We start from the raw sequence: 17,871 nt of genomic DNA on the forward strand, positions 1-17,871 counted from the left end.
TGAGAGAGAAGCATGGATGACATGCTCACATGTGGTCCAAATCATCTCACAAACCAACCACCCTCAGGTAAACAAAGCCAATTAATAAAGGCCATCTCTCTGCCGTGATGGTAAGTGTTGCCAATGGTATATAAGTTAGTTGTGGTGGTTTTGAACTATACAGAGATACAAATGAGACACATCATAAATCTGGCCTCATTAAAGTAGAACTGGCTTTAGCTGACTCTAGGCACGTTATTGTGAGGCTGCAGTGCTCACCTAAACAATTAAGGGCTGGGCAGTTTCTGTCTGTGAATGCTGTTTATCCTGAGGCATTTGTTTCCAAAGGTTTGTTACCTAGCAAAACTGATCATTTTCCATCTGTGTTCTCCTCCAAGTGCCTCTAACCTGGATGGCCAGCAAAGATCCGTGAGCTGTGGGACTCCTTTGCAGGAAAGACATATGGTCATGGGTCAGTTGACTGGGAATCAATTCTGGCCAAAAGATGTATAATTCCCATTTGTTTAGATTATGTATGGGAAGCTTCTGGTATGCTCAGTGGGGACTGTTGTTTCTTCTCCCTCTTTGCCATTGGAAGTTCTGTTGGACAAGGAACTTTTCTTAGGGATGTGATGAGCAGAAGCTAGAGTCTATGGTAATTATTATGCAGTTAATTAGTGTCATCAGAGTAAGCAGCATATCAGCTTCCAGGCACTGCTTTTTACTATTGGATACTGTCCTAGAGTCCCGTGAGTGAGTTCTTGTAAGCCAGTGCCCAGCCAGTAGAAGGATAACCCCCAAAGCTATTTCTCTTCTGGCTCTACTGTCATCAGATGGCAAGACTGTGTACAAATCTACCAAAATAAACTGGGGAGACATTGGTTCTGGACATTTTCCAGGCACCTTGCTGCTCTCTGCACCGTGCAGGAGACAGCAGGTGTAGGGAGCTGTTGGGGAGAAGATGGAAGCGGGAAATGTGGGTGGGCAGAAGCAAAAGGTGCTATGGGCAGAGGTTAATCCTGTTTGCGCAGCCCCTGGGCACATTGGGTTTCCTAGTGCCTCCCCTGCTTTATTTCTCTTTTAAAGCATGGAATTTTCAGCTATAATCCTTCCTAAACCGTGGCATTTTTCAGGCGCTCTGTGTAAGTGAAACCATAATCTCTGGTAAAACAGACCGCTTAAGCTGCTGTAGCATTAGGCCAATCTGATCCAGCCCCTGGATTTCCGCTCTGCCCAGCCACCACAGAGAGGATTTCAGCCTGAAAGACTTCCTAAAGCCCTCACGATGGGAACAACAGTGCCAGGCCTTGCCTTGCAAAGCTGTGCAGGGTTAAGGGACCAGAAGCTATTTGTCCCAGTGCTCTGAGGCTGTTAAAGCCCCTGTCAGGCTCACTGCAGAGATGAGCCCAGCCTTCTCTTGAACACATCAAGGCTTATGAAGAAAAATTCCTCACACCTTGCAGACGCAGCACCACTTAGTGCAGAGGGATAAAGAAGTCAAGAGCAAGATGGCAAAGAGAACTGGGACGCAGTGCTGCTGAGCACTCTCTAAGAAAAGCAGAGAGTAGAGGAGGGCGAGGTGAGACAGCAAATGTGCAACCACACCTCAGAGTTCTCCATGTCTATTTGTATGTCTGTCGTTCAGTTTCCACTCTGCAGCTGTGTGGACATAGTTTATATCCCATGCGTTGTTACTGGTGGGTGGCAGTTATGAATTTTACCCTTCTGTTGCCCAATTCTTCACTGACTGAAAGCACCTGGATTCTGTCTGATATAACTCCCACCCCTGCTGTGCTGGAATAATTGCCCCAGCAGTGAATTATAGCTTCAAACTGTGTCAGAACAGACGAGATCAATTGATTGATCTGTCTTTCCACCTGTGAGTGACACAGTCCCATTTTTCATTTTAACCACCTCAAACTTCAGCTGCACCGATTCTGTTTTCACTTCTGATTTTCTCCAGTCTCTATTTATTTATTTATTTATTTATTTATTTATTTAGTATATGGGATGGAGAACAGGGAAAGAAGCTCTGTGCTTGGCCTTCCCCATCCCAGGTTCTGCTAGGACCTGCAAGCCAGCTCTCATGGTACTTCCAAGTCTCTCAATGTGATGGTACTGGGCAACCCAGAATATCTAACAGTGTCTTACTAGTATGGAAATGGACCTGCTCATGAGTGGGGGATGGGATGAGGTGCAGCCGCTCTCCAGGGGAGCAGAAAGCTCTTCCTCTTTCTTCTAAATGATACACAATAGCCTTCTTTATAAGTAACAAAAAAATATCACCCAATGTCATGGCAGGGTAAATTTGAAAGTGTCAGCAGGGTGGGGATATAGCTGGGAACATAGCAGAGGACTACATATTTTCTGCATCTCCAGCTCCTTTCTTTCTGACTATGCTTGCTGAGTTATGGCTGTTTTTCTTCCTTTCTAACCCTCTCCTCTGTTATTCTGGCGGAGAGCTAGAACCGGTGATCTCTGGCCTAAATTCCCCCTGCGAATGAAGGGATTTTGGCCAGACAGGGTGAGAGGAAGATTCACAGCTTTGGGTTCCTACTGAGACTCATCTCAGCTTTTATCGCACTCTCTGCTGCTGAAGGGAAAGAAGCAGGGGGGTTCACAGGACTAGATAAGCGGCCTGCTTTTCGCTGCTGGTTTCCTGGAAGATAAGCTAGCTGCCTTTAGAGCTCCTTTGCTTTGCAGTAAAGGAAGAATATCAGGACAGCACATCCCTGCAGAAGAGGGATGCACACCCACTTCACTGCACTACACACAGTCTTGTTAGTGTTTAGAGTCCTTCACCTTTTCCTTCTGCCTTTCTAGAATATTTTTATGATCTCAGTGCCTCATGCTCTTTGGAACACATACCCTTACAGCATCCTTCAGAGATCAGTTTAGTCTGTGAGGAACTTAGCACAGAAAAGGTATACACAGGGTCACACAGGAAGCCTGTGTCAAAGCTGAACCTTATCTCAGCTTGTTTTGAACCCTTTGCTTGTACCCACCACTGAAGTTTTCCATATTTACATTTCCTCTGTGCTAATAAATACATCCCTTAGAAAGGTTTCATTGTGGCAAGCAGAATGGAATGGGGCCTTCAGCATTCATAAACTGTGCACTTATACTGCAGGCTAGAGCAACTATAAGACATGTAAAAGCTAACCTACTTCTCATTGTACATTTCTTGCCTTCTCTTTAAACTCGTACTGACCAGAGAATAAGTTTTTCACATCCGGGTTTTATTTTGTTTCTGCAAGATCCATCCAGATTCCTATCCCAATACTTAATCTGTGGGTTGATTAAATATATGTTCAAAGAAGAAAAAAAAAAAAAGGATTGCTTTTGGATTGCTTTCCAAGCAAGTAAAAACTGTTGACACCCCTGATGTCAAATCTTTAAATCCGTGGACCCCATTTTTAATGAAACTGAATTCTACATATCCATATTTTTCATCTGATCTAATTAATTGCTGCTCTCCATGTAATCTGACCTGCTACCTCTGGCTGTTACTTCAGAGAGAAACCGAGCTTTCATAGTCATCATACCAAGCTAAACATGGAGGTGCCAGTGTGCCTATGACCTGGACTTAATCTTTGAAACTGTTGAATACTGTTAATGTCATTCACTTGAGAACTCCACCGAAGTCAATTTTAACTACGTATGTTTGCAGAGGGAACTGATAAAGGGAGATGCACTTCAAAGTCTGGGGGGAAAAACTTGTGCCTGTACAATTGGCAAACACAGGTTCACTGAGTTCATGCAGTTGTCCCCGTTCTTGCATCCCAGCCCATTCAGGTGTTGCATTTACAGATTACAGCCCACCTTAAGTGAAGCATGTGCTCAAGTTCCCTGGTGGGCAGGGACTTGAATGTTACATCTTAAACAAAATGCTTTTGAAATATATACTGGGAAATGTAATTGGCACAGAGCACATTATTTTTCCACACAGTTGATACAACAAATAGGTGTCTCCCCAACTTTCATCACAAGGATAGTCTGCTGATCAGAAGATAGGATAGATCTTCGTGGGGAGACCAGAATAATCCTACCCCCACAAAGAAGGGCCAAAGGTTGCCCTAAGCTCTCCATTTCTCTTAAAGACTACAGTGGGCAATTTTATTGTACAAGCAGCTGGCCTGGTTAAATCCAATAGAGTTGATGGAGATCAAAAGTTATTAACATCTGCTGACAGCTGTTGCTTAACTCAGATATAAAGCACAGTCTTTGCTGTCAGTGAGCAAATATCTGCATCGCAGAAATTTTCATCATAGCCAAACTTATTTGTTCCTTCATTTAGCCTCAAAAGAAAAGGCAGAAACTGAATTGTTGGGAAGACTGTAACTATAAAGGAAGTCCCTTTTTGTCACAGCGTGTGGCAGCCTAAATGCCACCCCTTGCTAAGGAAATTGAACAGGGATTGCCAATTCACTGCTCTTGTTGTAATGCTTATGCTAATTAAGGAAGGCACTATTTCCTTCAGTCCCATCCATTTCTGGGTTCCTCAGTTCACTGTGCTTTCAGGTCCACGAGCTGCCTTCTTCAGCATCATAAAGTTATTGTTAAAGCTTCCATTGGAAGCACAGTAATAGTTCACGTGGTTCCTGTTTTCCCTTGCTATTTCTGTCAGTTCCAGGGATCATTCATCTGATCTTCCATCACCCTCGGCCATTTGGTCTCAGGGAATAGTAGTAACACCTTTTGCCATTCCAAATTCCTTAATGTGATGAGAAGATATTATCTCTTTTTAGATATGGGAAACAGTTGATGAGATTTGGAGGCCCTGTGGACACCTACTTTTGCCACTTCTCAACTTAAATAGAGGCTTGCAGCCTCTTTGCAGAGGCAAGCAGTTACAGTGTAGAATATGGAAGTCGGTGTTGTTCCTCATCCTCCCTGTCCTTCATCTGCAGCAATTCCACGTGCTTAATTTGGCACATATCCATCCTCACAGAAAATGTCTCCTTCATTTTGATGAGGCAGGATCATAACAATCACCCAGCAGCCATGTGAGTGATTATAATATCCCATTTTTGTGGCACTGGGGCACCCAGAAATGTGCCTGACAGGCTGCTTGGCTGCTGCAGCCGTGATGGTGAGCAGCAGGCTGCTGCTGGTCTGCATTTGGAGGGTTCACCATCACCAAAGCCAGTGCGTGGCCCTTGGCAGTTCATTAAATAAGTCTTGTATCAGCTCATTTGAGCTACGTGGCTCTTTTCTAAAAGGCTGAATTTTAGGATAGCAATATATAGACATACAAAAGTAGATAGACATACAAAATTTACAGTAAGCATGGTTATTTCATGTTTTGCTAAGTAGGTGAACTGTATCTGTGCACATTTATTTAAGCAATTATGTTGTTTAACATAATTTGTCTTTGCATATTATTATATAGGAAAATAATGAATGATGAGTCCATATTACTATTATATTAGATTATTAACTTTTTTGCTGTGTGATTTCTGTCAAGCTATATTTGAATGGAAATTAGAATTCAATTAAAAGCAGTATTTGCAATTTATTCATGCTAATTATATAAAATGACCACAAGCTCTCTGACTTCCTAAATATATTGGAACCAAAAAAGGCAAGCCTTTCTAAGCAGGTTTTGCATTAAAAATGACTTGTTAAATGAAGGAAAAGATATATATATGTGGAGGAAATTGAACTGATTTTAGAACCTGATTTTAGAACTAATAGATCTCATCCTTTCACACCAAGTTTAACTCACTCACTGACAGAGGAAAACAAATGTTCCTGCTTTTTCAAATCCTAGTTTGTTTCTTAGTTTTGAATGACCCGGTTATTGAACAGAACAACATTCTCTTCAGTTCACTCACTAAACCGAGATGAAGGAAAGATTATCTTTTCACCTTGCAGGAGGGTAAGGTCCTCAAAAGACTGTTTATCATTTCAGAAAACTTTGGACCTGTGTGTCTGGGCAGCCATTTCTCCGTGCTTAGCATCCCAACTTTCTTAAAACTTTCATAGAAATCAGGTGCCGTTTAATTACTATTTTTTCATGGCTTTTAGATGTATCAAGTAGCCTTAGATTCAGTAACTAGAATTATTTTTGCATACATTCCTGTTGAAAATAGTAACCGAATTTTAAACATGGACGCAATGCAAAAAACAATCTGATCCACTGCCAGAGATGAAGGTCTGGCAGAAAGCGAGACCTATGGAATCTGTGTTTGTTTGGTGCCTTTGTCTGACATATCGTGAGTGGTGGTTGTCAGTATTTCTCATCCTGGATATTTGTTTGGGAAAAGACATGTGTTTCCCAGTGAAAAAGAAACATTTTATACAGAAACTTGAGGATGGTTTGGTGAGTGATGAAGATTTTAAATTATACCCATTCCTGTTCCTAGAGACTAACCATGGCATGGAAGAGCTCATAAACTTCCTAGCAGGAAGAGCAGTACGCACATATTCCTGTTGCAGTCAGTGTTACAAGTTGATGATGTGCTTTTTCTTTTTGGCTTTCTTTTCCTGGGCATCACTTCTGCCTCGCTCCTCCTCTTAGATCCCACTGTTGCAGTGGGATGGTAAACGAAGTCTATTTAGTTAAAACTGCCAGGATTTAATTAAGTCCATTGTATTTGATTTCCCACAGTGCTGCCTTTCTGCTGGATATCCTCTGGGCTAGCTAGTGGAGTGGGAAAGGACTCTGTTCACAGCTATTAACCTAAGTCTCCAGAACTAAGTCTGGTTTGAAGATACCTCACTTCAGGCGCGCATATTCCAAAAGACACAATTTCCAGTGGTATTTAAAGAGGGATTTTAACCCTTTATCTGGAAGGATTTTAGGCTCTGTAAGCAGTTTCTGCTTTTAAAGTACTCCTGTTTCTAGTGTCTGAAAACTGAGATTCTCCTCTGCTCACCTCTGGGGTGTTAACTGCTGAGTACATCCCAAAAATCAAAGACCTGTGTAAACTGCTGGACAAAAGAAAGCTACTGAAGTTTTCTCTGTTTGCGTAGCCCTGTGCATATTTATACTGCCTGATCTGTTCGCTTTCAACAGAAATAACTGAAGTAGAAATCTCTGATAAACAGATGTCTTGTCTTAGTGTTCAACTGCAGGTACATGCCCTTATTTGTATGTTTAATTTTGGGTCTTTGCTTCTAAGAAACCTGACTGGTATCCAAAGATACTGCCCAAGAAACTGTCAGGGATTCTGCCAGTTTGGCTGTCATGGACATGCAATATGAGGCAAGGTGGAACTGGCTCATTGACCTGTCTGTGCAAGAAGAGATGAGGCGATGTTCTCAGGCAGCTTTTAAGTGCTTTATCTCTGGTACTTCACGTCAAAGTTGCAAATGCCTGCATAGTCAGTTCTGTATAAATGGCAGCGGAAATGTGTTTCGTATCCTAGTGAGTTTGTGTGACCAGGACTTGATGATGGGGACTTTGGGGAGGGCTTTCCTGCATGGTGGGGAGGTGGCTGCCAGCATTTCTAGCTCTCAATACTATGAAGCGCACAGACTGCTAAAGGGATTTTAGCATCATCTGTACTTAATATTTCAGTTACCACTTTTGATGTTTGGAGAGGCATGTTCTTTGACATGTGTGAGCTGAGAGAATGTACTGAGGCAAACTAGTCATGAGCCAGAGAAAGGAGGACTTTCTCTAGAGCCTTCTAAAAGGGCAAGAAGCCAGTGTCAGACAGATCCGTTTTGGAAAGAGCTAGTAATACCTTCTCTGCCTGGGAAGACTGAAGTGGGGAAATATTCTTACATTTTGAAATAACTGCACACAGCCTTTGTATGTTGTATGGGTGGACTTGTTTCAGATATCAGCTGGGACAAGAGCAGAGAGGTATTCAGAGCTGACACTACAGTAGCAAACCAGGCAGCCAGCAATTTAGTACTCACTATGATGCCAATATCCCTTCTTGAGAGATGAAGCTGTGAATTCCCAGCCTCTTCCTTGGCTCCTGCCCAGAGGTAGATCAGGAGGCAGCCCTGAGTTCCTCACCTCTCTGGTCTTTCCTTTAAGCACTGCCCATCCCCACAGCAACATATCATGAATCATTCATCTTTAATAGATTATGCAAATCAGGGATACTGGATCAATGAAGATCAATAATTGCAACCATTTAATTGCCAACAAAAACATTTTAAGAATGAACATTATCTGAAGTCCTTTCTTGGGTAATGGCACCATTAATCCAAACATTGGATCCTGGCCTAAGTGTAGAGGAAAAATGCTCTGCCCTTCTTTCCCCACTGCTTTTCAGGGTGTTGAGAGTCTTTTTTTCCCTTTTCATTTCCACTTTCTGAGTTTCCCCATCATTACCACCACTGAACATCTCCCAGCGCTAATAGTCCTGCTTTTGTTACTCTGCGCTGATTGAAATGTTGCATACAGATTGAGATGTTAGCACTAAGTTGCCACCTGGGAATGTCAAGCTGGGTTTGAAATGAACTTTTCTCACTCTTGGATCCAGATGGATCAGATGGGGATATTCTTGAGCCGAGCTGGGAGTTTTGCAGGAAGCAGGGTGGGGATGGTGCAGAATGTGGGGGACAAAGAGGAGACTTTCTGCCTCAGCCCACAGCCTCTTCTATGGGGCCAAATCTGTCTCACTTTAGAGAGTCATGTACAAAGCTTGTGCAGTGTCCCCAGCCTTCAGAAATTCTGCTTCCATGTCAGTAGCCTGAAGTGCTCCATCTCTTAGAAAGGAGGACTGAAAAGGATTACTTTAATGTCCCTATTGAATATTAAATTGTGATTATAAGTACCTCACCTTTCAATCCAGCTAAGGGAATCTGCATTCCATGAAGGAAGGGCAGTGCTGCTCTCCTGCTGGCTTTGCCCCCCTTGCAGAGGGAAGTGTTTCCTGTAAGAGTTGTAGATCTGCTAAATGGTAGGCAGACACCAGCTGAGTGTTCTCTTGCACATGCGAATACAAAGAAAGATGGAACAATTTTGCCATAGCTAAGCCATTCTCTGGTTAGCTAAGAAACTGTTTGGCTACAAGGATCCTGGGTCAGGCCTGATAGCAGAAAAGGCCTTGAGAAGTCAGTGGTGTCAAGCTTTCTAGGCAGTTCCTTAATATGCAGTTCACCTCCACATGGTGCTCCGTGCTGTATTGCAGACCTCACACTAGATCCTCAGTATCTTTGCCATGTGAGGCAGAGTCTTGAGTACTGTGTTCAGTTTTGGACCCCTTACTACATGAAAGACAGAGGCCCTGGAGCATGTTCGGAGTCGGGCGACAAAGCTGTGTGGGGACTGGAGCACAGGTCTTATGAGGAATGTCTGAGGGATTGCTCAGTCTGGAGAAGAGGAGGCTCAGGAGAGACCTTATTGCCCTCTACAACTCCCTGAAAGGAGGTTGTGGTGAGGTGGGGGTTGGCCTCTTCTCACAGGTAATAGTGACAGGACAAGAGGGGATGGCCTCAAGTTGTACCAGGGGAAGTTCAGGTTGGATATTAGGAAAAACTTCTCTGAAAGAGCGATCAGACACTGGAATGGGCTGCCCAGGGAGGTGGTAGAGTCACCATCCCAGGAGGTGTTCAAGGAATGGGTAGATGTGGTACTAAGGAACATGGTTTAGTGGGCAGCATTGGTGGTAGGTGGACAGTTGGACTAGATGATCTTAGAGGTCTTGTCCAACTGTAATGATTTTGTGATTCTATCTAGGGTAGCTGCTACTGATCCTGCCTGGTCTCAGAGTTCCTGGTAGCCAAATATTGCATGCAACATCATCCCTTTGCTCAGCATTTGCTGAACAATTGACATACCTTGGTCACAAGGCTATTAGCTGCAGCTTCTACAAGAAAAAACTGAGCTAGAAACTCCACTGCTGTTTGTTCTGGGCCACCAGAGGCCTGCTTTTGGGCCAAGAGGCAACAGCTCCTTCCCTTGCTGACAAGGTTTATATCTCTGCCATAACTTACTTGTGAACTATAATGTGAGATTTCTGGAGGGGCCACAGTGGTTGTAAGGCAAGAGGGAGATATCAAAGAGGGGCAAATCCCCTGGGCCTCACTGGCTGCTTAAGCGACTTAGGAGAAGGGCAGCATATCAGAGAGAGCAGCAGCAACTGAAGCTTTAGAAGAAGGGGCTTTGGTAGCAGGGCATCTCCTTATGGCTCGGACATGCATGAGCTAGGCCATCTAACAGGGAGTGCCGTGTCACCAGGCTGGCCGATGCCACCAGCAGAGGAAGCGTCTGTGGAGCAGCAGCTGCCCAAATTGCCTCCTACTTCTGCCATCCCAGTTCCTCTGCTGCCTTGCTCTTGATATCATTTCTTCCCTCCCAGCCACAACTGGATTTCATGTGCCCACAAGTAAGGGAAGGAGGGAGGCTGTGAACAACCTTCTTTTGCCAGCTGCTGGTAGAGACTCCTGGCCTTACAGAAGTCACAGTCATAGTTCAGCAGACCTCAGTACTTAGTTTGCAATGCCCCTTCCAAATGCTGTGGCTGAAGAAAACTTAGATTAGTATTTCTCCCCAAGAAAACCAAATGCATAGGTGAACTATGAACCTCTCATTCACAGACACAAAGGAAAAAGTCACAGTGCACATGTAGACATAGCTGTGCTTCTCCAGCAGCCATCCCTAAGCCACAGAACATACAAGTGCCTGCTTCACTCTTGGGGATGCCTGTCCATGAGTCACACCTGGGCACATCCAGGTGTACCCCATACTGCCAGTGCTGAATTGCAAGCTTCCCTTGGCCCCTAACTTCCTCCACAGTCTTTCTGTCTCTGTCCAGATTTGCCAGAGAGGGGAATCTTGTATTAGCAGAAAAAGCAGAAGCTAATGGTGATGAGGGAAATAAATTAAAAGCTTGGTTCTGCTGTTTGGTCAGGCAGCTTACCGGTCACCACAGGGTACGTCTGGGGTCCTGACACATTTGTCCCCAGGTCTGGGTTAGCAGAGGTGGATAGACTTGATTTGACTTCATCGAGACCAGGGGTCAGAGCTGGGAGGGAGTACTCATTACCCTGGGGAAGAGAGGAGAAAGACAGCTTGCTATTGATGCGCCGAGAGAAAGGGAGCAGTGTACAGATGGGAGGGAGGAAGAGGAAAGATGCAAACCCCTGCACAGATGGAAGAGGAGGAGGAGGAGGAAATGGAGAAGATGAAGTGACAAGAGGGTTGCAGGCGGGGGACCTCTGATGAGCTATTCCACCCTCCTGCATGTTGCTGTGGAGGCGGTGATGGGTCAGGCTGGGCATGGGATCTGCCTCCATCTCTGACATGGCCAAGCCTTCGTTCAGTGCTGTGGACAGAGGGGGCACCCACCTATACAAGCTCAGGGGGGACAAAAGGGAGATGTTTGCCCCGGTGACAAGGACACTTGGGGCAGAAGATGGCCGTGGCATGACTGGGATGTGGGGCTGCAGGAAGCAGCCGGTGCCGGCCCCTTGCAGCCAGCCCTGTCCCCTGTGCTGCTGCCCCTGTCCTAGCTCTTTAAAAACAAACAAAGAAGCCTCATCCACTGCCTCTGTCACTCTGTGCACTGGGGTATGAAATTGGGGAGGGGGGAGCCACATGGCTAACAGAAGGGTGGGAGGGGGAGAGCCATTGAATCTGAAAGGGTGTCCTGTCCGAAAGGCTCTGGTAATTGCCTTTTTATTGTGGCAGCCTCCGGACCAGACGCGGGAGCTGGAGAAACCGGGAAGGCTACAGAACAGCAGGAAAAGTTGCTCTGATTAATATTACGTTAAATTAAAACTGATTTTCTGCTCTTTCTGCTGTGTTTTTTTCCAGGCGCTTCCCCAGCCCCCTCCCCACGTCTCCCCCTCCTGCAGTGGGCTCCCTGCATGCTGCCCCCTCCCCGCCCCATCCCTGCCTGCCTAGGACTGCCTCGTCATTTCCAATTCCTTCTCGTATTGATCTTCCTGTAGAAATCAGTTTTGTAATTAGCTGCAAATTAGGCCTTCTACTGGGGGTGAGCCTGCCCCCTGATTTATCACCAGAGTAATTCGCTGTGATCGGAGAGAAATTAAAATGAACTCAATTAGGCTTCGGATTTGCTTTATGGGCCCTGCTCAGAGTTTCAGGGGGAAAAATGACTGTGCTGGTGCTTAATAGTCTAATGAAAGTAAATAAAGGTTATTCATTGTAATAAACCCAGGGACTCTGGGATGAAGGGAGTCCACAGCCAACCTCTCCTTCTCTTCCTTTGTTGGTTTATGGCTTGGGGCGGTTTAAAAAGACTTTTGATTTTCATTTTATTAAGACAAACAGCTTTTGGGATAAAAGGCCGGGGAAGCGGGGGAGGCAGGGAGAGGGGGGCAATGCCACAGAAGTACAGAAAACTGGGCTGGAGATGGGAGTCAAGTCTCAGCCTTGGGCCAAGAGAGAAAATGCTCCAAGCTTGATAAAGCTTGCAACTCACTGCTGGCTGTGTGATGCAAGAGTGTGGGAGCTCCTGTGCCGTGCCATGGTTTGTGGCTGTGCAATCATAGAGTGTGTGTGTGTGTGTCTGGTAGGTGACTGGTAGGGAGAGCACTGTGCATATGGATGTTAAGTTCAGGCTGGGAGACAGTTTGTGTCCACATATACATCCGTACAATGATACGTTTGAAACTGGAAAGTGCAATAAAATGTAAATATGATGTATGTGCAGTGACAGGGCAGTGTGAGAGAAAGGGGTGAGGAAAGAGAGAGGGGTTTCAGTGAGGGAATCTCCCTGCCATCACCCTATGGGTGCCTACGGCTCCACATTGCCAGGCCGGGCCCTCACCTGCTCAGATTTGATGTGCTCTGATGTTTGAAAGACGTCAGGGTAAGAAGGACGCTCAAAAACTCGATCTAAAGCTTCCAGCTGCTGCTGGGTGAAAGTGTCGCCACGAAGGTGCTTCCGCAAACTGTCCACGCTGCTCTGGGAGTCTCCGTTGGGAACGGAGCCCTCGGATACATCTGCAGGGCACAGACAGAGAAAACAGGGAGTTAGCAGCGCCCTGGCACGGGGCGGCAGCAGATGCGGGCAAGAGCAGAGCAGCAGGAGAGGGGCCCTGCACTGCACGCGGAGCGTGTTGCTCCAGGGGGCTGGCTGCGGGCTGGGAAGCCCCTTCTGTCTGCTCTGGCTGCTGGCCTGCTCCATGGGATGCTCCTGCCCGGTGTGAGCGAGGCTGTGGAGAATGGTGCTCAGCTCAGAGATGAGTTGCGGTTCCACTGATTTTCAGTGTTAAAAATTGCCAAATCTCCATTGCTGAGCATAAAATGGGAGCAAAGCACAGCGATTAGCATCGCTAGGAGGCTACCAGAGAGGCAGTTCACAGAAAATCTCGAGTGCTGAGGATGGGCCGGCACTGCAGAGGGCTGAGAAAACCTAAAATGGAGAAAGTCCTCTACTGCAGTCTGGAAGGGAGCAGTCATGTTGTAACTTCCCAGTTCCAGTATAAGCTGTATCTCTGTTACAGCCTCCTTCTCGTCTGATTATGGCCTGTCACATCCCATATGGGGTTTTCAACCCCTTGGATAATGTGAATAATTCTGTACCCGACTCCACATTTCAGCAGAGAAGCTATGGAGCGCTCTGTCCCATCCAACATATATTACTTTCTGTTATGATCTCTGTCCCATTCTTCTACATATTAGGTCATAATCTATCACAACCCATATCACAGTTACAAAAGTCCCTCCTAAAACACGTGAATCTTTGTCTATGAGAGCTCCCCCTTCTATCCAAAATAAGTTACTGTATTGCTTATTGTATTCTGTACTGGGAATTGCCCTTCCTTATAACCCTTTTTTCCTCCTAGGAAAAAAAGCCCCTTTTTGGTAGAAGCGTTGTCTCTGCAACAGAATAACCTAATCTCCCTGCAGTGCCTCTGTCACCTTCCGGGTGTCTCAGTTTCTGCTGTGCCATCCCATATCTGTTTGAGCCCCTTCATCCCCTCTGAGATGACTCCATTATAAATGTCCTGCCCCAGAGTGAATCACATCCAAAGTGAAGCTTTCCCTGTGATAAACCATCATATCACCCACCTGTTTTTTTCCCCTGTTATCCCCCAATTCAAATGAAGTGCATTTATCTCTGTTATAACCCCTTTTTATCTGAAGTGAGTGAGTCTCTTGCTATTAGCATCTGTCACATCCAAGGTGAGTCTGTCTGTTATAACCTCCTGTCCCAGCTGAAGTGAATCTTCCTTTGTCATAATCCTTCATCTCATCTGAGGCAAGTCTGCTCATTATAATCTTCTCCAACTGTGCTGAGTATCTTTGTGCTATCACCCCTCAGTCTAACTTTGGTGTGACCGGTTATAATCCTCTGTCTCACCCATGCTGATATATCTCCACATCCTCCATGCAGAATATCTGCCTGCTGTTTCATCAGACATAAGCCTGACTGTCTGATAATGCTGTCTAAACAAATATCAGGCTCTCCCACTTACATTACAATTACCTTTTTGTTTTTTCACCATTGTGCCTCATTCTTTAGCCTCTTTCAGCATCTTCTACTCTGTGAATCTCTGAAACCTTCTGCTTTGCAAGGAAGTGATTGAGGGATCTGTGTAGACCTTTTCCATCCTCCATGTGACTGCAAATGTGCTCATGGCCAGGCAATGTTCCCACGAGCCTGGAGTGGCATTCGCTGTGCAATGGCCAGAACCATGCCACTCTGCTGCTCCACTTTTAGCTCACGGATAGTGCTAAGATGGGTATTTTCCTGGCATGGGTAATGCCCATCTGGTTGCCCAGAGTAATAACTGAGCCTGCTGCCTTCTGGCAATGAGATATATCCGTTTATAGGTGATTATATGATATGATATAATCAATAGTACATTATATACAGTAACGTAGTACAGTACCACTCTCAAGACCATAGAAAATATTACATATTGATTTGTCCCAGCCAGCAGCCTTCCCTCGAGCATCCCCTTCTCTCTCTTTCTTTTCCATTCCTAACCAGAGCAAAGCTTACTGGCTCTGATCCCTGACATTTTCTCCTCTCTTCAGTCTTATTTGCACAAGGGAAATTTCTGAAATCTGGAGTTAACGACATATTTGTCTAAGAGAAAACAAAGCAAGGGCTTGGCTGGCTGGATTACACTGTTAGCGCAGCCTGCACGGGCGTTACACAGACCGGGTTGTTCCTGCAAGGACAGCTGACGGGAAGATGAGGGTACCTACAGAGGCACACTCCTAACTCCAGTAGGACTGCTCTCTAGTTCTGCCTGCGGAAAGCTGGCACAGAACTGCCATGTCCAGTCAGAAAAGAATGGATGTTTCTCTGTCAAAACTTGTCTTAACCTGTCCACAGCTGGTGAAGCTGTTTGCTTTGAGGATTTTTCCACTTGTCAGTTAGTGTGCATGATTGTGCACACCATTAATACACATTGGTGTTTTTGCAGTGGGCTGTATTCTAAGATGATCTAGGTTCTGCATCACCGTACATGCTTGAGCAGCCATTTGTGTGAGGTGGCTGGTTTAGGTTGTGTTTGGTTTCCAAGGATGGCAGCCCTACAATATTCATGGCGTTTGGTGTGAGTGAGCTTGCGCTGCCTGTCAGTAAACCAGATTTTACCCTGAGCGGGTTACCCTGCATGTTTGGTCAGGTTTGTGCATACATGCAATTGCATTTACAAGCCCTGTCTGCCTGCTGAGCCCTGTGCGCACATGTCCCTTTCTGTGCTTGGACCATGCCTTTGTGTGGAGGAGCTGAAACTACAGCTTTCCCAAGTCGCTGTAGGAGTCTCTTTTCCTTCATTTATTCAGAGGCCCTTCAGATCTTGACAAATCTGTCACTCTAAATTTGCGAGAGATTATGGTGCTCTCTCCCTAGCACGGAGAGAGGTGATATATGATATCTGCTGCCCCTATTGATTGCCTGATCTGGTGGCAGAGGGCTGGCGAAATGAACTTGAAATGAACATCATGCCTCAACTCATTGTGCGTATAATACACTACTTAATCCCACATTTTTCAGCTGCTATGGAATTCAATTGATCAATCATGTCCCTCTGATAGTACTGTTTTAGGGGTTATTGCTGCTCTGCTCACTGACCTTTTTATTTATTTATTTATTTGTTTGTGTGTGTGCGTGTGTGTGTGTGTGTGTGAGCACATCTGTGCATTTGGCTCATTGAGGACCTGCTGATAAGAAGGGGCCTATACAATCAGTGGGGAATGATGGAAAAGGAAGAAGGGGGGAGAAGGGGGTTAGATAAGGAAGCAGAATGATCAACGCAAGAGAATAGATAAGGGGAGTAAAAAAGTTGTAAGGAGAATGGCAATGGTTAAGTTGAAAGAGAAGCTCTGAAGATGGGGAGCACCATGTCGTAGCTTAGGCAGGTCAGCCTCAAAATCCACAGAAGGGAAGGAAGAGACGTTTGACAGAGGACTGTGGGCTACCTAGAGGTGAACCTTGTCTAAACAGCTTGCAGTAATATTGGGCTTAATGGTGACAGGGCACACAAATCCCAAATGTTGCGGAGCAGTAATATGAGTTGTGCATATAGGATTCTAGTTATGAAGCAGAAGAAGTTTCACAGAGATGATCCCACAGGACAGATTTATAGGCCTTGTGTTGTTAATGCTGAGACTTTCACAGTCACGGATCATTATATTTTCTTCAAAACCAAAGGACTGTAAATCCCCTGTATTTGTTCTATGGTGTCAAAATCTGTAGAGGTTGTGCTTTCATTTTTTTCATCTAAAACTGCAAGGGGCAGAAACCTATCTTTGTTTTTAGATCAGAGCTTCTATTCTTACCTAAGCACTTGGCCCTGTGAGCTGGATTTTCAGGAGAAGCCTCAGATACCACAATGCACCAATTATGGGAGCTGGCAATTGTAGGGGTGTGAGCAAAGGTGGCAGTAATGAACAGAGAGGGCTTTGGGGAAGAGGTGAGGTCTGCCAAAGAAGCTTCTGGGAGGAGTGCTGTGGTGATACAAGTTTTCTGCTGCTGGATGAGCCTGAAAGTAGGGAACTGCACTAGCTTTGTCACTGGGGAGTGGCATCACTTTTCCCAGTCCCCTTTTACTGGCATAGGAACCTCTGTGATACTGTGACACAGGCATCTCTCTGTTAAATCGGGAGGCTTGTAACAAACAGCTTGAGAGGCGAACCATGGCCTCGGTCACTGTGCTCCTCACAGGAGCACACAGCTGCTGTCAGCATGATCAGGACTGGCCTTGCATGCCTGACAGGAAACATCTCTCCTCCCAAGGGGCTACGGAGGGAAGGTGCAGTGCTCGGCACAAACCTTTGACATGGCACAGAAATGCTCCACAGGTGTCACAGAAGTATCCTGACAGGTAACAAGGAAATCCTCTGCCAGAGGACACAGGAGCAACCTGTAACTACATCTGACACAGGGACTGAGCCCATTAGAAAGCTCCAAACAAAGAGATGCTCCCAGGCCTGGAAGCCCCAAAGCCACCATCACATACGAATAGCGCTCCTCTAGCCTTGGGGGATGCAGAAAGCACCCTTGCTCAGGGTTGGACAGGATCATCCCTGCCAGAAATGTAGAAGAGCTCCTAGTAGTGCTGGCATGGGAACACCTCTGTGGAGCAGAAGCACTCCAGAAGGTTATGGCAACCTGAACAGCTGGCATGCAGGCAGGGAAATTGAGTTCAGTTCTTGGGGCAGGGCAGTTGCTGCCCTGGCAACATGTCTGTGGGTGCCCTGTGAAGCTCTGGCCAGGGCCGGAGTCCTGCAGCACTCCCAAATAAAGCCCCAGCCACAACAAAAGTGATATGGTAGATATGATTGCTGCCAGCCAGGGGACACAGCAGAACCCATCTCACCATCAAAGCCTCTGAGGGAAATGCATCTGTCTGACACAGCAATGCCGAGAGCCAGCTGTCAGAACAGCACTCCCTGCCACAGTCAGACCCTGCCCTCTCCTGTAGACTACAACATCTCTGCTCCCTCTATGGCACGTGGCCTGGTAGCCCTGATCCACTCTCTGGTAGCCACCA

The 17,871-nt window shown here is 45.9% G+C and overlaps 1 protein-coding gene across 24 annotated transcripts in view; it reads right to left on the bottom strand.

Annotated features, from left to right (window-relative positions):
- PAX2 (paired box 2) overlaps positions 1 to 17,871 on the bottom strand; it is an 89,074-nt gene that overhangs the window by 13,043 nt on the left and 58,160 nt on the right. For 14 of the 24 annotated variants that reach the window (XM_085554433.1, XM_085554435.1, XM_085554436.1 and 11 more), the window contains 2 exons: positions 12,684 to 12,859; positions 10,809 to 10,935 (listed from right to left, as the gene is read on the bottom strand). The exons of 3 other annotated variants lie outside the window; for them this stretch is intronic. In XM_085554433.1, the coding sequence (XP_085410559.1) occupies positions 10,809 to 10,935; positions 12,684 to 12,859 (303 nt within the window). Of the gene's footprint in view, positions 1 to 8,726; positions 8,820 to 10,808; positions 10,936 to 12,683; positions 12,860 to 17,871 lie in introns of all 24 variants that reach the window. 7 more of the 24 variants (XM_085554430.1, XM_085554432.1, XM_085554429.1 and 4 more) reach the window with 1 other exon arrangement.

This window comes from Coturnix japonica, chromosome 8 (genome assembly GCF_054131305.1).
Source record: "Coturnix japonica strain WE chromosome 8, WE-NBRP24, whole genome shotgun sequence".
In the NCBI taxonomy this organism is placed as follows: Eukaryota; Metazoa; Chordata; class Aves; order Galliformes; family Phasianidae; genus Coturnix; species Coturnix japonica.